Genomic DNA, 23,771 nt, shown 5'->3' on the forward strand with positions numbered 1-23,771 from the left:
GCACCTGGTGCGAGGACATCTCGGGGACAAATAATTCAAGGTTTGGGAGGGGGTGTGAGTACCCTTGTACAACAGAGACACAGCTCTCTTCACATCAGCAATCAAACTTAGGCTTCATCCTATCAAAGAGCCTCAACTCTAACTTTCAAATGGCTATAACCATTTCTTTCCTTGGAGCATCAATACAGTTGCCAGATTATGAGATACAAACAACTTATTAAGACACCTGAGTCAAAGATAGAAAGAAATTTAATCAACAGCTCCTGGATAGTAAGATATGCTTCAGCAGATATATCAGACTAAAGAAATGCACTCTAAAGGATTTAATATAAAATTTACTCCAACACCCAGTAAGCTTTCTATCACTATACAGTAGATATTCTTATATAACCAGTACATGTTGTCTTCAGCTGGTACAACAACTTTTATGGTCCCCACACTAAATGAATTCTCACATTTAACAACATCTACAGACTAATAACATTTACTCATTTGAAGCTTTTACAGTATATTTCAGGACTTCAACTCGATATATATATTGCTAGTCACTCAACTGACCAGAAAAATAGCTCACATATTTTTTTTATACCACTTCACTCAAGAATACCTCCTTAGTCCGTTATCAAGCATTGCGCTCTGCCTGTCATATTTATCAGTTGTCGGCCACCAGTCTCATATATATATATATATATATATATATATTGCTAGTCACTCAACCGACCAAAAAAATAGCTCACCTCCTTTTATTACACCACTTCACTCAAGAATACCTCCTTAGTCCATTATCGAGCATCGCGCTCTGCCAGTCAAATTTATCAGTTGTCGGCCACCAGTCTCATATGTATTAAAAAAATCATATACGTGTAGATGTGTTTTATAACGCACATGATTAACACTTGGCATCTATACACACCCAGTTCAAACTCAAGCTTCTGTTACTAACATAACAGATTCTACAGGTGTTCAAAGCACATTATTTCTTATTGTAGACGTGGTTAAAAAAAAAACTCCCACTGTTTAGTTGTTTTTGACATACACAGCCGCTGCTGGATAAGAATAGATTCCTAACTGTAGGAATCATTCAGAACGCACCAACACTTAAGACTGAGAAACTGCAACAGCTTTTAACTCCAGAACGCACATTATTTTTTCTCAGAGCAGAAAAAGATTGGAAGACACCTGTGAATGTTTGTGTTAACCACTCCTCCTGTCTACAACTGCGCAGGTGAATAAAACATCCACAGTTGCCAATCCACATGTCATCCCCGTAAGTGATATCTACTCACACAAAAGACAAAAACCATATTGACACAACCAGATGACAACAGACACTTCCACCAACGATGTGTGAATGCAACTGCAGGTCCAGCAAAGTCAAGATCCAACTCGAGACACAACTCACACAATTCCAGCAATACTCTGTATGGTAGGCTACATATTACACTTTATGACTCCCCTGCATATTGTTGGCACTTTCAGTTCAAACCAGAACAGAGTTCCCCTTGTCTAATATTCAGTTCAAACAAAAGTCAAATAACTTCCAGTAGATTGATTACATCGACTAATGGTTGTTCCATTAAGAACATAGACAGAAGATACAGTAAATTCAACAAAAGCCAATTAACTTGCACATCAATGCAAAATACCAACAATCTCCCCCTATTTTTCATTGATGGCAATCAAATATTGAAACCATCTGTGTTATGCAAATATAACCCCCCCTGAATGGTACTACTCCCCCTTTGACATCAATGATCATGAAGCTCAATACAACACTGTAAAAGTGGGATAAAAGATAAAGTGTGTGAGCACTCCCCCTGAAAGAAAGCCCACTAGTGAGGTACAAGTACAGCAAGTCTGCTACTGAAATATTCAAAATGTTCTTGAGGTAATGGTTTGGTAAAGATATCAGCCACCTGTTTTTTAGTGCAAACATAATCAAGTTTGAAAATTTGGCAAGCGACTTGCTTCTTCAAAAAGTGAAATCTGATTGGAATATGCTTGGTTAAAAAACGATCTTGGTTCAGACATATTCTTGTACTATTATATATAATTCCATCTATAACCATCAAAATGACTAATGGTAGGAGACTAGAGGATAGACTTCTAAAGTGTCAATGGTGCTGATATTGTCACAATAAATAGGGATATATTCAATTTTAAAGTCAAGCAATGTGTGTTTCATCCATATTACTTGCGTGCAACATGACACTGCTGCAATATACTAGGCTTTGGTTGTGGATAAGGAAGTGTGGGACCATTTTTTACTCAACCATGAAACAAGGCAGCCACCAACGAAAAAGGCACCACCACTAGTGCTTTACTTGTCATCAATTGAACCACCCGAGTCTGAATCAGTGTATGTTGTTAATGAAAAATCAGAACATCTAGAATACCTAAAACCAAAATTTATTGTTCCCTTTAAATACTTGAAAATTAGTTTAACTACTTGAACATGTGTTTCCTTAGGCATGGCTTGAAAATGTGCAACATAGCCAACAACATGCATAATATCATGTATGGTAGCTGTAACAAACAATAAGCTTCCTAGCATGGACCTGTAATATGTTTGATCAACACTAGGTGATACATCTCCTTTACTTAATTTGCAACCAGTTTCAATTAGAGTACTAACCGGATTGCAATCCTCCATCTTGCCCTTTTTAGAAGCCCTCTAACATATTTGGACTGAGAAATATGTTTACTCACCCAAGATCACTTTGAATTCTTTTTTCATGTTAGCAGAAAATTCCTCAATCATTTTAGAGTAATTACTTCGAAAAATCAAATCATCAACATATACAACAACAATGAAAATGTTGTTACCTTCTCTTTTACATATTTATTGTTGTCAGCATAGCCCCTTCTGAAACCTTATTATTGTGGATATCTATCCAGCCTGTCATACCAAGCTCATGGAGCTTGTTTAAGCCCATATAGTGCCTTCTTTAGCTTTCACACATAATCAAAATTGTTGCTCATGTTGAAACCTCCAGGATGTTCCACATCCACATCTTCATTTAAGTCACCACTCAAGAATGTTGATTTCATATCCATTTGGTAAACTTTGAAACCATGAAATGAAGCAAAAGTAAGGAACATTCTAATTGTGTCTAACCTTGCTACGGGAGCAAATGTTTCATCATGATCTACTCCTTCAACCTGGTCCTTCAACCTGGGCATAACCCTTTACAAACTAAGCATGTCGTGTTACTTACCACTTTAGCTTCTTCATTTACCTTGTTACGTTAAACCCATTTGGTAACAATAACGTTCTTGTCTTTGGGTCTAGGCACAAACTCCCATGTATTAATTTTTTGGACGTGCTCCAATTCTTCTTTCACAGCAGCAATCCAATGTTTATCTTTGGCTGCATCTTCTAAACATTCAAGCTCAAACAAGGAACATAAGGAAACATCTTCATCTTCCTAGTAATTAACATTCTTTCTAGTGACTCTAGTTCTTCTTTCAGGTAACACTTGATCTATAAGACAATTTCTTTGCACAAATTTAGGAGTTTTGGAAGAGGATACACCCAATTCATCTTGTGGTGTATGCTTGGTTGGTTTATGTGTAGCTTCAGCCTCATCATTGGAAGAGGAACTTTTATCACTTTGTGAATGTGCCTTTTCTTGTGAATTTTCCTCTACTTTGTTTACTGTCTCAACATGTGAAGAAGGAGAAGATGGAGATGCAGCAGTGCTGATCTCTTCCTTTTGCCCATTGAACTGTTGTTCACATTCTCACAAGACTCATTAGTGACTTCATGAATCACAACATTTGCACTTCCAACAATTTTGTGCAGCCTTTTATTATAACATTTAAATGCTTTTCTTTTAGAAGAGTAACCAAGAAAGATAGCTTCATCTGATCTAGAATCAAAATTGCCCAAATTATCATCATCTCTTCTAATGTAACAAGGACTACCAAAAACTTTGAAGTATTTACCAATGGCTGATTTACCTTTCCATAGTTCATAAGATGTCTTGTTATATCTTGCTCTTAACAAAGTTCTATTTTGTATGTATACAGTTGTATGGACAACTTCCCTCCAAAAGGTGTCAGTTTTCCTTCATTCAGCATGCAATGAACCATTTCTTGAACTGTTCTATTTGTTCTTTCCACAACACCATTTTATTGTGGAATTCTAGGGGGGGGCTGAAAGTTCTTAATTCCATGAAGCTCACAAAAACCCACAAACTCGTCAGAAGTAAATTCACCGCCATTATCAGAACGTAGACATTTGATCTTTGGATCCATCTCATTTTCAAGCTTTAAACTTTTCTAAAGCTTCTGATTTTTCTTTAAGAAATGCAACCAACGTCATACGTGAAAAATCATCAATCAATAACATAAAATCTCTCACCTTGTAAGCTTGTTATCCTAGTTGGCCCACATAAATTTGTATGAACCAGCTCAAAAGGTTTATAGATGGAAAGTTCTTTTGATTTGAAGAATGTTCTTGTTCACTTTCCCATTTGGCAATTTTCGCTTTGAAAATATGAGAGAAACATGAGCATAGTATTATTTGGTATTATAGGAACCTAAATGTTTTTCATCTATGTTGCAATCAATGCCAAAGGGGGAGATTGTTAGCATGAATGCTGATGGTATTCCTTTGGGGGACTATCCTAAGCATTGGTGAGCATGTGACAATATGGACATGTTGCATTCATGATTGTGTTTGTCATTGATGTCAACATAGCAATAATTCTATGAAGATTGGCAAAGTAGCAGACAGAGATCGTGGTCGTCAAGACAGAGTTCTGATGATTTGGTGACATGAAGTTATGGACATGTTCCACATCATGTCGTGTGGTTAAGTTTGCGTAGCCTAAGTTGAAGATATACAGAAGTTATAAGTGATTCATAGAGAGCAGTGCAGAAACATAGTACCTGAGAAGCAGTTTCTAATGATCATATTATATCTTCTAACAGAGATACAATTTGGAGATGTGTAAATTTGTATGAACCAGCTCAAGAGGTTTATAGATGGAAAGTTCTTTTGATTTGAAGAATGTTCTTGTTCACTTTCCCATTTGGCAATTTTCGCAAGTGATGTTTGTTGGTTTTTCCAGCAATGGAATGTCTCTCACAGCTTCCTTCTTGCTGATCTTGACAAGATTTTCAAAATTAATGTTTTGATCTTGGAACCTCTTTTGTCTAATGGTATTTTTTAGAAGAAAGGAGATTATCCCATTACATGTTGCTGACTTGATTTGTTACCTCTTGAATCAACAACATTGTGGATTTTCCAATGTTTCTAAGTGAGACAACTTCAGCTTCTAATTTACAAATGTTCTTCTCTCTCATCTCAATTTTATTCTCCAACTCCTCTTGGATATTTTTTGGCTTTGTCATTCTGAATCTTTGAGTCATTGAAAAGTTTCTCAACTTCACATAGAGCCATAGTTATCTTCCTCTTTTCTTGATTTTCCACTTGCAGCAGTTCAATGAGATTCTGATTTTGTTTCTTAAGATTTTTTATTTCAACAAGGGTAGCCACCAATTCAAGTTCTAAATCCACTTCATCATCTTCCATATCATCATACTCTTCATTCTTTTGGTCTTCAATTTAAATATTTTCTATGGCCATACAAGCAATGTTACTTTCAAGATTGTTATCATATGTAGCATGTAGTTGTTCCCAAATTTCCTTTGCTGTACCAAAATGTAAATATTTCCCACATTCAAAATCAGTTAAACAACTTAAAATAGAACCCATTGCCTTTGCATTATTGTCAAAGCCTATCGTCTCATTTGCAACATTTAAGGAGTTAATAGGAGGCACATAATTATCTCTGATGCAATTCCAAACATCAAAGCCAAGAGAATTAATATAGGTCAACATCCTATTCCAAAAACTAAAGTTCGTGCCATCAAACTAAGGAACCCTACATTTTTCATACTCTTTCAAATTCAAATCATCAACGAACATAAACAAAATTTCATCATTTAGATTGTCAGCCTCACTGCTTGAAGGAGTATCGTTATCACTCCTTGAGTAGAGGCTTTTCTTAAACTTATCAGATTTCCTGTTTCCTTTTGTGAATTTTCTAGACCTTCTAAGCTTTGAGTTACTTTCATCACTATTGTCCTCTTTTTTTCTCATAAGGACATTTTATAGCAAAGTGACTGATTTTACCACAGTTAAAACATTTTAAGGTTAGCTTATCTTTGCTCTTGCTAAGTCCTTTCTTCAACTTCCTTACAAGACAAGCTATCTCATCATTTGAGTCACCTTTTGAACATTCACTTGGCTTTTGCTCCTTCTCTTTTCCACTTTTGGTAGCCTTGAATGCAGTTTCCCTTTTTGACAACCCTTAAACATTGGTCCGCATTTTATATGCAGTCCTGATACAATGCAGCTTATCCTCAGTAAGAGTATCGAAATCTGAGATCTCTTCAACATCAAAGACTTTAGCATTAAATTTCAAAGGAAGACTGCATAGAATCTTTTGAACAATGGTTTTTTCATCACTTGTCTCACCAAGTCCCTTCAAAGCATTCATGAATTCATCGACTCTTAGGAAGGAAGCAACACTCTCATCTTCCTTCAAATGAATGCCTTCAAAAATCGTTCTATGTGTTTGAACTTTTGTCTTCCTAACTTTATCATCACCAAGATAAGCATTGAACAACTTATCCCACACTTCTTTGGTTGAATCACAATGCGTAACTTTGACAAATTTTGATTCAGAGAGACCACATAAAAGTGTATTCATGGCTTTTGCATTATTTTCAAAGTCCTTTTTAGCATCAGCAACAGTAGAGGTTCATATAAACATCAAAACCAGCATACATAATGTAGGTTTTCATACAAACACTCCAAAAGGCATAATAGTTGGTCACATCAAAGAGAGGAGCATGGTTTGTAGCTAGACCTTCTAAGGCACTCATAGTGACAAAAGTGACACGGGATAGACCTAATCTCAAGCTTTTAGGCTTTGGAAAAGCGAACCTGCTCTAATACCAATTGAAAAACACACAAATACTGAGAGGGAAGGGGGTGAATCAGTATTTTTAATTTTAATAAGAAGAAAATTAGTTTTAGAAGAATAAATTGAGACAACACACCAAATTTATCACGTGGAAACCCTTTTGGGTAAAAACCGCGGTTTAATAACAAGCAAAAATGGCTAAAACACAGTACAACAGAGCCTCAACTCTCTTCACATCAGCAATCGAACTTAGACTTCATCCTATCAAAGAGCTTCAACTCTAACTTTCAAATGGCTACAACCATTTCTTCCCTTGAGGCATCAATACAATTATCTAATTATGAGATAAAAACAACTTACTGAGACACCCGAGTTAAAGATGGGAAGAAGTTTAAACAACAAATCCTGGATACGCTTCAGCAGAGATATCAGACTAAATAAATGCATTCTAAAGGATTTGATATAAAATTTACTCCAACACCGAGTAAGCTTTTTACACTATACGGTAGATATTCTTATATAACCCATGCCCTATTGTCTTCAGCTGCTACAACAACATTTATACTCCCACGCTAAATGAACAGACTCACATTTAACAACATCCACAAACTGATAACATATACTCATTTAAAGCTTTTCCAGTACATTTCAAGACATCAACTCGCAACTCATTTTTTGTCATTTCATCACACATGTATATATATTTCTTGCTAGTCACTCAACCAACCAAAAAATTAGCACATCTTTTTTATAACACTTCACTCAAGAATACATCCTTAGTCAGTTATCAAGCATCATGCCCTGTCTGTCATATTTATTAGTTGTCGGCCACCAATCGCACATGTATTAAAAATATATATATCTGTAGATGTGCTTTATAAGGCACATGATTAACACTTGCCATCTATACGTGTCCAATTCAAACTCAGGCTCGTGTTGCTATCATGGCAAATTCTACAAGCGTTTGAAGCACATTTTCTTATTGTGGACAGTGGTAAAAAGAAACTTCCACTATTTAGTTGTTTTTTGACATACACAATAAAAATATGCATCGTATTTGGTCCATTAAAACACCAACTCTTCTACTCATTTTTAAATTTGACATACTTGCTGTGAGGCCTCACCCTGACCCATCATTGCATAGTGATACATTATTATTTTGTTACTCATGACTCAATATGTCAAAACACTATTGAATACTTTGAACATATTATATTATTTCATGTTGTGTGATGTTTACTTTCAGATATTTGAGTTCGTCATATAATGCTTTATGAACATGTATGTTGATGAAGTAAATGCAGAATTAACACTCTGAGTATGCAATTTTAATGATTGAGAATATGAGTAGAATGAGAGAAACCCTGATTAATTGAAAGATGTATGTCTTAATTTATGTGATTTCCCTGATACGTATATACATATGTGCATGTGATTTTTATGGAGCTACTGATGTGTGCAATGAGTGTGCAAGATATTTTAGCCGAGAAACCTGACGAAGAAACAGAACTGAACCCTATGTGCCATTTGTGGAAACCCCGTTGTTCATATCTTAATTGTATTGTGAGATGTATGAGTGTATCTTTCCGTGATTAGTAAATGTTAATGTTTCGTAAACGTGTTCTTATAGTGTCACTTGACACTCGTGAATTGTATATGCATTCCAGCATGCTAGTTAGGGTTAACTGTGTAACCTATGGACCTAAGTCGAACTAAGTTAGTGCCCTTTTCGCTAATCTGTTTTTAATCGAGTTTAGTTACCCCTAATCCAGATTAGTGTTTAATTTGCATTTTGGAGTTGTTTGTCAGTTCTAAAAAATTTCTAGCATTTGTTTGGTCCCAAATCAATCCCTAAGGCCTTGAATCATGAAATCTCAATACCCAAGGGGTATGGGTATGGGTTGGGGGCATTTTCCACCTCCCTAGCCCCTTTTGTTGACTTTTATGGTCACTCAAAAAGTCCATTTTTGCTTTAGTGCGAAAATAGAATGTTTTCACCATGGGTTGATAGACCCTAACCCCACCTTAAGGTTAGCCTTAGGTTTAGTTGAGTTAGAAACCTCTAGATCTTTTGGGCAAGTGGTAAAGTTATTGGTTGGTTGAGGTGGTTGAGTTGAGGAGCTTATTTAGAGGCATTTTTGAGGAGGTTTCAGTTGTTCACCCAACCTCTACTTTTAAAGGGACTTTCAGATTTGAAGGGGAAGGAGAGGAAAGCTAGCTCTTCTCAAACTTGTTCATTGCCATAACCTATTTTCTTGAAGGTAGGAACACTTTACCTCATTTTGGTTTTATGTAGTGCTTCATGTTTCATTTTTACTACTTATGTATGTTTGTATGTGTGTTGAGTATGTTAAGAGGGATTGGAAACAGTTTTTCTTCAATGTTTTTCTTTGTGTTGTTTTGAAATTTCGAAGTCTTCTTTCATGGGTGTTTGGCATTACTCACCCTCGGATAAGGCAGAAGTGGCCATTTTTGGAGAAAGGTCTTCAGTTGGACTCCAACAGTGTAGAGTCTCTTCTCAGGACGAGAAGAGGGAGAGAGGGTAGGGTGTTATGGGCCCCTACCTGTCAACACAAACCACGTATGAATTTTGGCATAAAAGAATGGAAGAACAGAAGTTCTTGAGTTAAAGCCCCGATTGGGCACCTGTTTTGGTGTTGTGTCTAACATCTCCTGTTCGAAAAATCCACCTTCTCCCTAGTGTTGATTTAATGTCGAACCTATTGTGAGAACGTGGTTTGGAAATGAATGACTGATGTTGTCTCCTTGTTATGTTGTTTTGTCACATGGTCAGTTTTCGTTCTCTCCACGATCTCAGCAACATATTGCAGAAAATGAAAGGAATCCCTTGTTTAAGGCCAAGAAAGGAAATTTAAATTGTTGTTTGGAATTCAGTTATGTTCGAAATTGAAATCCTGTGTAAAGTGTTTTAAAACTGGTTGTTGTAATGGCAACAATGTCGGGTTTTCTTCCTGGTTCTTTCCTGGCGGAGCCTTGAACTTGGTTGTCAATAAAAATAGTGTTTGAGTGATATCGTTCTTATGAGGTTTTCATATTTTCTTTTCAGTTATAGGAATGAATATCAAGATAAGATAGAATGTTGATGTTCAATTTTGCGAATTTCAAGTGCAAATATGTTAAGGCAAATTAACAAATAAGTAAATAAATGATATTATGTTATGGAATGTTGATTCAATTTCGTAGTAATAAGAAAAAAAAACAGATCAATCTTGCAATGTTGTTTAAAAGAATTATTCAATTTCTTGGCTTAACTATAGTATTAAAAAAAAAATATTACTCCTTTGTTAGAAAACCAAATTGCTTGAAAAATCATCACTTAGGCAAAATGACACTTAAAATATATATATATATATGTTTCCTACAGCAAAAGCCCTCTGGATTTTGCATGGGCTTGGTGTTAAATTCCACATTGTAACAGACAATATTCTCTGTGAATCTTTTTAAGTTTAAAATTAAAAATTCAAAAAAAAAATATAATTAACAAGGAAAATGCATAAGGTTAAGCTAATAAACTAAATATCTTAAATATCCTAGAGTCCATCTATAAAACTTTATGTCTTTAATCCTTTTCCCTCCACTACAAACTTATCTATCTAACTCCTTTTACTATTTAAAACCTTGTCATAGTCAAGGGCAGACCTTGCTGACTCTTTTGGCACTTAATATTTTTTTTGGTGATTTGCAATTTTGGATGGAAGCAAGTCATTGGTTTTGCTTTAAGTCTGACTAAGCTTACCTTACCCCTGTTTGACCTGCGAAGTGCATCCTTTTACGTTGTCAAATGCATTTATGATGGCGCAATCATACTTACCTCCACCTTGTCATGCGCCTAGTTTAGCATTAATGTTAGTCTACAGCAAGTTTATTGGTGAAACTCCTTTCTCAATGCCCCCTTGGATCGCCCACCCAAGAGGGACTGTTACGCGCAAGAAGTGGAAGTTTCCTGCCAAGGGGGTACGCCTGTCAGCGCTTGGGCAGTGTGTATGCCCCTTGGGATGCGCATGGCCATGGGGGGGGGTAGATAGGTTAGGAGGCTAGTTTAGCTAGTTCTTTTTAAAGTTTAGTTAAATTTAGTTTAGGATTAGTATTAGTTTAAAAAGTAATGAATGTATTAGAGATAGATTTAGGTTAGTTGTATTAGGTTTATGTTATTACTTTTTAAGTTAGTTTTTAGTTAGTTTATTAATCTAAGTTAGTTGTCTTTGGTTAATGTTTTGTTTTAACTTATGATAATTTGTAATAAGTAAGTTTAAATCTTGAATTAGTATAAATGAAATTTAGTATGTGGATTTTTATCGTGCTTGTTAATATTGAAAATTGTTGTAAGTATAGTTGAAACGTCTCCTTCATTTAAATATTATTAGATGTTAGTTCTAATAATTATAGATTTAAAATTATATGGTTAGTAGAAGTTAAATTAGTGCAACTCTAGTTTTCATTGATAAAGGAAGTTAATGGTTATGTTGCAAATATAAATTATCTTAGTAAATTTTAGTTTAGATTCTAGTTAATTCAATTTTAGCTATATTATTATTATCGTTATTATTATTTTTCAATAGATCATAAATTCAATTATATTTAGTTTTAGAATTGAGTTTGATTGTAGTTAGACAATTATTTCATGTTATCATAGTAATTAGTTCTTTGATGTCTATGCTATGAAATAATTGAACTTATACTCCACCCAATCGATATTAGAATAATTTTAATACATTGTTGTAATACTAATGTAATAACGAATCAAATGTTGATACCAATTTAATAACGAGAGTCTAATGTTAACAATTTATTCCTTCTCATGATTATAAACTTAAGATGAAATGTAGTAAACCTATTCTTTCCTTGCAAATCAAACTCTTAAACTTTACTGAATCTAATTATTATTACTTTTTTAAAATTTAAAAAAAATTGTATGTTTTTGCCCTCGTATTTTGGGCATGACACTTGCTAAGAGGAAGAAAAAAACATAAAGCAGTAGCAGCAGTGAGGAAATATTGCATTTATTGAGTAAAGATTGCATTTAGTATTTATTAACTATTTTAGTTGGACTTCTCTTTATTTCATTCTGATTTCATACATGATATTTGGAGCCTTTAGGCATTTTAATTTTTGCTATTTATGTATGTGATACTATTATAATGGAAGTACTTAGTATTTGCCATTCAATAATATTCCATGCATTGATCTTCTAAAATGTCTATGGTGAATGGTTTATCAATGTCGTGATATGCATATTTGAATTTTGTCTCTATATATAAATAAAAATCCCTTATGTTTTTAATTGTCATCCCCTTAGGTAGTGTCCCCTAAATTTTGGTTTCGACCTATACACATACCGGAAACAAGTCCCTGTCCCCTAAAACATCCCCATCCCCAAAACTCTGTGGAGCATAGGTTACTACATAAAACTATTCACCAATTTCTTCTCAATAATATGGTATCAAAGACATCAATGCAACAATTCTCTTTTTTGAAATATTTTGAATGAATTTTTTTTGGTTTGAAAAATATTTTTTCCTATAAATAATTTTTGGCCTATGGCTCTCTATCCAAATCCAACTAGGGTTTTCGTAGCCATTGCTTCTGCAAATCCCATGCATTGTCGTCTCTTGTTTTCATGGGTAATCTAGATCGATCCTTCTACAAAATGTTGAGGTTTCTTGCTTTGTTCTTACACCTATGCCCACACATTCTTACTAAAATAACTCAATTTTTTGTCATTCTTTTGCATCGAACCCGCACTTTTTTTATCTTCTTCAACCGTTTTTTATTGGAGATGTTTTTTCTTCAACTCTTGTTTATAAAAAATGGCCATTTTTTTAAATCTTTTCTCAGCATTTTTGCAGAGGATTATGCAGCTTTATTGCATTCCGCCCACAATTGGAGTTTTTTTAACTCCCTCTCTTAACATTTTATGTTTCATATCAACCCTCCCAAAGCTTCTCACAACCAGCGTTCAATCTCTCATGGCCGCCTAAGGTTCCTGCATTTTTCGACTAGGGTTTTGACACTTCAATTCAACTAGAAAATTACTTTGATCGCAGATTCCTTGTGGGTTTTTTGAAAGCTCAGCTGGGTTGTGGTCATAATTTTGTGGGTATCTTGATTTTTGTGCCTCAAATTCTGTATCACTTGGAATTTTAGTTTGATTTTAGATACCTTCTAGGTATTTTGAGATCTCTTGTGAGTCTCCGTCGGATTTTTACAAGTCATCTGAAAATTTCTCTTGAAATTCGTGAGTTTTACTTCTTTTTTAAGTTTGTACCTGTATTTGCCTCTATTTCTTGTATTTGGATTCATGTTTCAGATTTTGCATTAACACATCTTCTTTGATTTTGATTTTAAGTGCATTGGGAAATGTGCAAGATGGTGTTGTTGACCAACTTAATGTTGATAGGCAATCAAAGATTCAATGAAAAAAATCATAAAACATGGAAGCAATGCATACTAACAATCTTCAAATATTTCTGCCTAGATACACTTGTTTTGGGAACAAAGACTCGTCATACCACAGTCCAAGCAGACTAAGCCAAGTTTGATGACCAGAATTGAGAAGTTGTTGTACTTCTCAAGCTCTCTTTCACAGATGATTAGTTGTCTCAAATTCCTTCTGGCAAGTCAGTATCAAGCGTTTGGCAGCATCTAAAGAAGTTGCATGAGACATTCGATAAGAGTCGAGCATTCTTTCTGAAGAACCATCATGTCCTTACAAAAGCGTATCCATAAGATTAAGGACATTCGAAAGCAATTCAAAGCTTTTGGTCAGAAAATGGAGGAAGAAGATATGGTAGTCATCACCTTGAAGAGTCTACCTAAATCTTGTGAGCACTTCACAGAGAATCAATATTGCTTTCACTAACGTTGATCTGAAATTGTGGAGTTGTGTACCAAACTTTTGCAGCAAGATCGTTGGAAACAGCAATTTTGCAATGTTGATACATTACAAAATTAGACTCTAGTTGACAAGGACCTAATGTAGTTGATTCCTTTGATTGTAGAACATATATTGATGACATCATGATATGTCATGCTTACCTTTGGGATAATTTACCTGATGGTAATTATGGTAATACAATTTGACACTTGCCTTCATAAATATTGTTAGAAATTTGTAGATGGAATTCTTCTTAAGATGAGGAGTACTCGTATGAAAACTGAATGGTAGGCGTTAAATGGAAATATTTTACAAGTAATTTTATTAGGATATGGTGTTGTAAGATGTTAAAAAACCTGTAATGTGATGATCTTTGACCAACTATTGCAGAAATGGGGATTAGATGCTATATGTTAATTAAAGTTACTATCGTATATTCCTATATGCCTGATTTAGTTCGTGATGGAAATTGAACAATGATTTAATTAGTTTGACATGTAAATTATGTTTAAGTGAAAATGTATGTCACTTGGATATAGCACGATGTCCTGATTTCACATATACTTTATGAATGCATGTTCCTGCATATGAAATTGAATTGCAAATTATTGTCTTGATAATTGATGGATATCGTGAATGTGAATATACATATTGATTGATGTTAATTAGCTATGTTTATTTTATGTATGGCTTTTTTTTGGACTACTAATGTTCGAATCTAGTGTGCAGGAGATTAACTATGGAAATAACAAGTTTGAACCAATGTCAATCAGCTATGCCAAGGTTACGTCTAATGAAGAGACAAAACCTCATTATATTGTGTTTGATTTGTAATCATAAAATGATGAAAGATTGTTATGTATGTGTTTGTAATTTGTTTCTTCCCTAACGAGCATACCAAGTGTATTTTGTGGAACCAATCAGGACATGTGTAATGTAAAGTGGCTATGAAATGTCCATACAAGGGTTAATTAATTGAAACCTAATCTAGTTTAGTAACCTATGGTACTCCCTATGCAAACACATGGTTAGGTAGACTTTGGTTGGGTCAAACCTTGTGAACCCGTAGGTGAGTTTGAAGTGAGGTTTTAGAGGGTTAAATGGGACCCTAGAGTGTAGTTAGGGTCAAATTAAGCTACCAACTAGTAGTACCTTGGGTTGGGGGTGATTTTTAGTCAAATGAGCACCCATACCTCATTTATGACCCTTCTAGAAGGCCACTAATGAAAAGTGACGAAATTGGAAGGAAGAACAAGTTCATTCCCCATCCCTTACCTTTGGTCACCATCTCATTTATGAGAAGAGACCAAATGGAGTTAATAGGTTTAAAAACCCATACCCTCATTAGTTAGTTGGGAGATGGGAGAGCCCTTTTTAGTGGAAGTTTGGAGGCATTTTAGGTTGTTCACCCACTCTCCAACTTTGGAAACAATTAGGAGTTAAACAATTTGAGAAGTTTTGAGAAGCTTGATTTTGGACTATGGGGAAGTTCTTCTACAACTGGCATTGCCATTAGCTCAGACTCAAGGTTGGTTGAACCCTTTTTGATAAGTACTTATTTCAGGTTGTTGTAATTTGATAAGGACTATATGTGAAATTCCTTGTTGTGTCTATGTGTTTCATGATTTGAATTTATGTGCCTTCACGGTTTCTTGTTTTCTTGTTTTTCCTTGTGTTGTTAGGGAAGTTCAAGGAAAACTCACCCTTGGGAGGAAAGAGTAGCCTTGGGGTTGAAGGGCATTTGGCAGCCAATTGGGTGCAGAGTCTCTCCTTGTACAGGGTACAGGAGAGGGATAAAGCATGAATGTATGGGCTCCATGTGCCATTTCTGCTTTTGGAGCATTTAGGGATGATAAGGAATGGTTGTATGTGAAAGGAAGGAGGTTGTAGTATGTTTTTGAGCCTTGTTGAAGGCATTATATTATATTCTATATATTTTGGCAATCTCCTCATGGGTACTTGGTCTACCTTCACCGAATTTTTGGGTCACAATTAGACCCTTTGAAGGAAAGCCTTGGATGGGAGTTTCGTGTATCTGCATTCTTGTTGTAAATTTGTTGTGTTTAGGTGTGTGTGTGTGTCACCCGTTCAAACTTGGTTCTCCAAACTCGAGGCTGGCCTCATAAGAGGCCTAGGTTGGGAGATGAGCATCCCATGGTTTAAGTTCTGTTCTATTACAGGTTAAAGTGAACAAAGGTATCTTACGAAAGAATGTGGAAAAGCTTTGAGGCTGATCTTGCAAAATATTGTTCTTGATTATAATTTTTTGTATAAGGAATCTTCCTTTTGATGTATTGAGCACCTACGTAAGTTTCATTAAGGTCATCTTGTAAATGTAAAAGAGGAGTCCCTCTCATGTAGTTGTCTTTATTCCATTAACGAGCTATTGGAAGATAGCAAGGAGCTTGTTTCAATTTATGTGTTTTGCTATTTGAACCTTATAGTTGCTAAACCTACTTGAAAATAACTATGGTTTTAAGAATCATTGCAAATGTTATTATTTAAACTCTGTTTTAAATAAATCCAATGGTTCCCATATTTTTATTTCAGATTTGTTAGAAAGGCTTATTTACATTTGAAAATAAGTGTATCATTTTAGGAATATATGAGCAAATAAAAATAAATTGTGTTTCTAGTTCTATCATTAAAACTTGGGCATGACAAATGTTAACAATCTTGCACCACATTTGTCAACTTCCCATTAACAATGCAGAAACAACCTGAATACTCTCATTTGACACCAGCAGCTCTTGAGAAAAAAAAATAGAATTCTTAGTCACATCATTGGAGTTAGGTGCAAGAAATCCATAGTGCACCAGAATGGGGTATTTACCCACAGGAAAGACCCGTTGATCCTTAAGCCTATTCTTCAGCAACTACTAGAACATAATTCAGCACTTCTGATAACCACAGAAGATAGCAGATCTATAGAGTCTTACTCGGTGTGCTGTAGATTACAATGCGCTATCCCCCAACAAAAGTTTAAGCAAACAGTCTCTCACACAAACAAAGAAAGGCTAAGAACTTAATTGAATGGCTTTTATAATATGTAAGAACTTGGAGCACAAGTTGTGCCATTACATTGTACCGTACCACTATATATAAGCTGACATAATGATAATACAAACAAAAGACTGAAACAAAATTCTAAACAGCTTCCAATTAAGGCATAACAAGTTGCCTGTTATTAAGCCAAAGTTACTCAAACAGTTAAGTTTCCTACTGCTTCAACCTTTATATTATGCAATAAAGTGATTTGGTCCAGATTATCAAAAACTGCATGCCAACAATACAAGAATTGAAGTAAGCTAACAAAATTTAGATTGCCTTTTAAAGGGATATAAAAGCATATCAATTGTGTTTAAATACCATCAGAGTAATGACTGATGTACCATGTTGCTGATGCTGTGAAGAAGTTCCAGTGCTTCATCTCGCTTTCCTGCTACACAAAGACCCCTGATCAAATGGGCAAAAACTGTTGTTTCTGGAATACAATGTCTTTCAGTCATTTCCCGATACAAGTCAAATGCCTTCTCCATATTACTCAACTTACACAGTCCTTCAATTAATACAGCATACATAGTAGCAACAGCAGTTCTATGAAGATCCAGTGGCAAGGACATCATCTCCCTCTGCAAGCTCAGAGCCAATTTCATCTGCCCCCCATTACAAAGACTACATACAAGTGCAGAATAAGCAGCTAAGATAGGCAATGTAGTGGAAGTTGAGATTTCAGTTGAACCATTATCCAATGATTTAAATACTTTACTCCGGTTGCGAATTAAACCATGAAAGCCCTTAACATATGGAGGCCAACAAGTGAGTTTCATTTCGTGTAAAAGCTTTTGGGCTTCATAAAGCTTCCCCGCATTGCAACAATGATTTATAAGAACTGAATATGTCAATGAATCAGGAGCACAGCTTTTCTCAACCATTTGTTGGAGAAGCTCAATGGCTTGATCAATTTTCCCTTCTTTGCCAAGGCCATCCATCATAGCAGTATATGTGATTACATCTGGATGACATCCTTTTTCTTGCATCATGGTAAAATGCTTATATGCTTGTTCTGTCTTTCCCATTTTGCACAGACCATCTACTAGTTCAGTATACGTTATAACATTTGGAGCACAGCCTCTCTCTGCCATCTTTGACAAAATCCTAAAAGCTACATCCAACTTGCCCTCCTTAAGCAGACTATCAATCAGGGAGCTATACGTGTACACATCTGGAGTGTGACCGTCTTTAGTCATCTTCAAGAGCACCTTCTGTGCTTCCTTCAATCTACCAGCCTTGCACAAACCATCAATAAGAGCATTGTATGCTACATCATTGGGCTTACAACCAACTTCTAACATTGCTTTCCACAGCTCATGAGCCTCCTCTAGTTTCTTATCCTTGCAAAGACCATCAATTAGAGCACAATAAGTGAAAACATTCGGCTCAATACCAGAAGCTTTGATGTTGTTGAAGTAAATCTCTACATTTGGAAAAAGCCTGCTTTCTCTCAGTCTACTATATATCTGGGATGCCTTCTCCACATCTCCAGCCTTACAATGTCCGTCAATGAGAACTGTATAGGTAATTACATTTGGAGCACAACCTGCTGCACCCATGCGACCAAATAGATCATTTGCCTCAGATATTCTTCCCATCTTCAAATAACCATGTATAAGTGCTGTATATGTCACAACATTGGGAGAGCACCCTTCACTTATCATTTCATCAAACCACTTGCGAGCTTGTTCAATGAGACCTACTTTGCAAAAGTTGTCAATCAGCATAGTATAAACAAACACATTTGGAGAAATGCCCTTCTCTTTCATTTCTTTGAAAAGTAAGAAAGCTTTATCAACCTTATTTGCCTGACATTGCAAAGTTATCACCTTTGTGTACGTGCTAGTATCAGGAATGAATCCTTTCTTCATCATTTCCCAAATAACACTAAAGGCCTCATCAGATTTCCCTGCTCCGCAGAGACAAAGAGAAAAGCGCCCCACATTAACCTTATTAAGCACAACCCCCTTATCAAGCATTTCTCGATATACTATTCTGGCCAGTTCGAGAGCTTCTTTGCTTATTGTAGCCTCCTCACAAATGCCACCAATCAAGATATTATATGTTACATAACTTGGAGGGCAACCACTAGGTGCCATCTCCTTAAGCAATTTATAAGCATTAACGAATTCTCCCGCCTTGCAATAAGCATTAATGAGGCCATTGTAGATTGAAGCACTCGGACGACAACCTTCAGATAGCATCTGCCTAACAATATCCCTACACCTATTTAACTGCCCTGCTTTGAGAAAACTTCCTAGTAAAGTGCTGTAGGTGACAACATTAGGAATGCAAGAATTAGCTCTCATTCTATGTAGAAACTCAAATGCTTCATCTAACATAGAGGCTTCGCATAATCCAGAAATCATTTTAGTATATATTACAGTATCTGGGCTTATACCTGAATTGTCAATCATATTCAGCGCATCTTTCCACATTCCAGCCTTGCACAGAGTCCGACCAAAACAACCAAGCGTATAAGAATCAATCCTAAAACCGGCCTTGCACATTTCTTCATACATTTGCAAGGCCAAGTCAGAACGGTCAGCTGCCAAAAGAACTTGAATGAGAACCTTATACGTTGTAGATGTCGGCATATGACCAAAATCTTTGAGCCTTCCTACCCATTTAACAGCCTCATTCCACATACCTTTTTGGCTGATTTTTCTAATCAAAGTATTCAACAGTTGTTTAAAATTTTCCTCATCTTCGTTTTTAATCTCCAGAAGAAATTCTTCAAACGCACCAGACTGATAATTTAGTCCGACAGTTTCTAAAAGGGCTTCACGCGTTTTGGGAGTGTGAGAAAAACCAATCTGTTGCCCTGCCCATAAAAAAAATCTAAAACTCATTTCTGGGACCTTAAAAAGCTTCAAGACCTCGAGAACAAGGGATTCTTTTAGCTTCTCCCTATATTGTCTTAGGGTTTTTTCAGTTTCACTCTCCAGTATATTTCGATTCTGTTTAAACATATCCGAAATGGCACGAGCCTCTGAGGAATAACACTCACCTATATCGGAAACACCCTCCATTGCTGCACTTTGATCAAAGTTACAATGGACTGAATCTAAACCCCTTGCATTTGTTATTTCTCCGTCATCTGGGTAAGTGTTGAATTGGGTTAAATCATTTTCACCGTTTGTATATATTGGCTTTGTTTTATCTGTGCCAGATTTGGAACAAATTCTTAACAGATTATTTTGCCTAAAAATCCAATGTTTTACTACGCGTATACGGTACGAACTTGAAAGAAGCCCTGCACATTGTCGGCTCATGGTAGTTTACCATTAGAGGACGATGCAGGAAGCTTTTCACTGTGTTTTAAGCCAATTGGGCTGCAAAGTCATTAAATTCGTAAACCTATTTCATAAATCCTAAAACCCTATAGCTTAACAAACGAAAAAGGGATTTTCAGAGTACCCATTTGGATTTGCATATACCCTAGTTGGTCATTTTTTATTTGAATTTTAAATCCTATTCTAAATTCAGTGTATGTATAGTTTGCTATTTCTAATTTGAATTCTAAAATCTTATTTTAAGTTTTTGGATTTAATCAATTTGGATTACTTTTTAAAGTATTTTAACTTTTGAATTGGATTATTTTTTAATCTATTTTAATATATTAATAAATATTAAAATATAAAAGTTTGTGAAGAGAAATTTTACAAATTGTATAGGGTAAGAAAATGAAAGGGATATTAAAAGGTTTATTATTAGAAAGAATTCAATTCTTAAAAGATGATGAGGAAAAAGTTTATATAAAAATATGAGACATTAAAGTGTCAAAGTCCTTGTGAATATTGTTATGCATTTAGAGTTAAGATTAGGCGAAATTAGTGGATTAATCTATTATCAATTAAATTTCAATGCATAATAGAATGAATTGGATTATTTTTTAATCTATTTTAATATATTAATAAATATTAAAATATAAAAGTTTGTGAAGAGAAATTTTACAAATTGTATAGGGTAAGAAAATGAAAGGGATATTAAAAGGTTTATTATATGAAAGAATTCAATTCTTAAAAGATAATGAGGAAAAAGTTTATATAAAAATATGAGACGTTAAAGTGTTAAAGTCATTGTTAATATTGTTATGTATTTAGAGTTAAGATTAGGTGAAATTAGTGGATTAATGTATTATCAATTAAATTTGAATGCATAATAGAAAAAATTTAATAGAAAAATGTTCTTAATAGAATTATGCTTGACAATTTTACAAGTTTAGTTGAGACTGAGTGTGAAACAGTTCCATTTCCAACAAAAAGGTGTTTTATATTCACTCAACATTCATAGTTTTGCTACTAGCTGCTACTAGCAATTTCATCGGGTAAAATGCTCTCTATCTTACCAAATTTTGCATTTTGATGTCACAACCCCTCATTTTCAAAATCTAAGAGATTCCATCATGTACAAAATATGAATCCCTTTAGGATTAATTATAGAGTAAGAGAATGCATATAAGGCATGCAGTTGGATAGACAAAGAAAAACTTACAATGAGTCTCAAAATGGAAATTAGCCATGCATTTATGGAAAAGCTATCTAATATGTTGTACAATTTGAATATCAAAAGGGCTTTGAAGCAAGCATTGGTCATTATATGTGAAAATATAATTGTAGTACTCTTTTGGTAAAAAATGGTGTCAAGAGATAGTAGCAATGGTTTCTACCAATGATACTTGTGCCATTTACATGCATTAGCTTTTGTTGTCACATGGACTAGGTGTAGTAATGTGTTGTTTTCTTTGATCTCATTTTCCCTTTGTCATGTTGATGAAATATGATATGAAATGTTCACCTAAAAAGCATTGACAGGTTATCATTTATTCCAAAGGCATGCTATATTACTTGACCTTAAGAACTTAAACAATGCAAAATTTTATTCAAAATGTCACACTGTTGATCTTGCAAATCTTGTCAAAATATTTTGGGTGGAGTAGGAAACAATTTCCATTTCAAGACTTACAAACTCAAAGTGAGAAGCAATCTCTCATTCTATAAGATAGTGCTTACACCACGTGAGGTGTAATAGTTTAGTTGATTGTGACATATAGTAAACATCTACAATGAGAACTTATAATCTACAACTGTATAGAAAATGTAGTAGGAGTGTTAAAATGTTAGTTGGAAGGATGTCAAGTATTGTGCAGCACAATACAGTATATCAAGAAAATATTTGTCAAAGGTTATAACTTAATTATTTTATTAAGTTACCTTTTTATTCCTTCTTAAGATTTCCCTTTATGCATTTTTCACATTTAATAATTATTTTAATTATTAAATATTTTCCTTTTTGGATTTATTTAGGGTTGTATGATCTACTTTTATAAGGATTAATCCTTTGTATTTTGTAATTCAATTTCATTATCTAAGAAATAAATCTTTCCTATTTTTAGAGCCATCTTCTTGTCTTTTGCTCCATTCTTCCTTGTGACAGGTTATTTTGCATGCAAGTGATTCTTATGCTCTATAAAGTTAGTTTTGACAACTTCTACTTGGTATCAGAGCATGGATGTGTTGTTGATTGTTCTCATTTTTTAAAGAATTTTGGAGCTTCAAGGGTTTGAAGGTTTCAAAGGTTTTTTTAGTGGATTGGAGGTGAGCCTTTTTTTTGGAGCATCTTGGGCCCAAACAGACCTTACAAATGGATTTGTGGCACTTGAAAACCCCTATTTTGATATAAGGCACATCAATTTTGGAGATAGTTGACTAGTGAGGCAGTTTTTTTGCCCCAAGTCATAAGACCTTGGCACAAATCCTAAGATGATGCTATTTTATTTTAGTTACAAAACAAATTAGAATGTAATCACTTTTTTTCAATGATTATTTGAAATTTGGAGAAAAGTTGCATGTTTAAAAGAGCATTGGGCCTCTCTTTTTTCAAGGATTGGGCACAAATCCCCTTGTAATTGTCATTCTTGATGTTAGTGTCGGTTTGTGTCATGTCTATTGCAAGTCTAGCGCAAGCATTACCTGTTGACATGTGGACCTTATGTCAACCCTTCATGTACAAGCCCTCTTTGTCATGCATGGGTCCCCTCTCTAGTCACTCTCTTTGATACAATGACACTTGCGTCACTTCCATCTACCTCCAACATGCCAATGTGCCTCCACTACACCCTCTAGACCAGTTAAGGTAGATTGTCCAAGTGGTTTCTGGCATTTGACAAGTGAGTAATATTAGTTTCTTAACCGACTATTTCTATTTTGTTGGAAGGTCATTTTGGTTTTGTTAGAAGGCAGTTTGGTTGTTTTTTCCTTTCACATCATTTTTTTTTGCAATTTCTAGCTTTTACATGCATTTTTTGGCTTTGGGAGGTGATTTTTTTGTCCGCAGGCAATTTTCAATAGTGTTTTTCTGGCAGATGGAGTTTTTTTTTGTGATCAAGCTATTTTTGGCAACTAGAATTATTTTTTCAGATTTGACTTATTATTTGCGATGGGACATCCTTCTTTTAGTGACCTAGCTTCTTTCTAGTGATTTTTTCTACCAAGGGGTCTTTTTTCCAGTGACGACCATTTGACCATCAAATTTGCCTTGTCTTTAAATAGCAAATCTTCAAATGAAAATCATCGATAGAAGTATTTTATACATAGTGTTTGAATGTTTTGATGGAGTCCAAAGGTGGTAAGAAGAAGTTCAATAGTAATTATTCCCAATACAAGACTCCCTTGCACTACAAGATTGAAGATGTTCGACCTCACAATGACATTGATATCTTTTGTTATGTTGCTTACTTAAACTATGTTTACAAGCCAACCTGATATTCTCATGCAACATCATTTGTAGTGTAGGAGAAGTTTAGTTTATTTTTAATAAATTTCTATGCTAGGAGCTTGTTTGTGGTTCTACTATATGGTTGGCAGAATAGTTCCATA

At 34.9% G+C, this 23,771-nt stretch overlaps 1 protein-coding gene across 5 annotated transcripts in view; it reads right to left on the minus strand.

The window, feature by feature from the left end:
- Positions 1-20,299, minus strand: part of LOC149562540 (uncharacterized) — a 52,557-nt gene extending 32,258 nt beyond the window's left edge. For 3 of the 5 annotated variants that reach the window (XM_089826018.1, XM_089826016.1, XM_089826017.1), the window contains exon 1: positions 17,229-20,299. In XM_089826018.1, coding sequence (XP_089682144.1) covers positions 17,229-20,165 — 2,937 coding nt within the window. In that variant the 5' untranslated portion in view covers positions 20,166-20,299. Of the gene's footprint in view, positions 1-17,205 lie in introns of all 5 variants that reach the window. The other 2 variants (XM_089826019.1, XM_089826020.1) reach the window with 1 other exon arrangement.
- Positions 20,300-23,771: the final 3,472 nt, after the last annotated feature.

Source organism: Cupressus sempervirens, chromosome 4, assembly GCF_028749045.1.
Source record: "Cupressus sempervirens isolate cs-2001-9-10 chromosome 4, ASM2874904v1, whole genome shotgun sequence".
NCBI classification, from domain to species: Eukaryota; Viridiplantae; Streptophyta; class Pinopsida; order Cupressales; family Cupressaceae; genus Cupressus; species Cupressus sempervirens.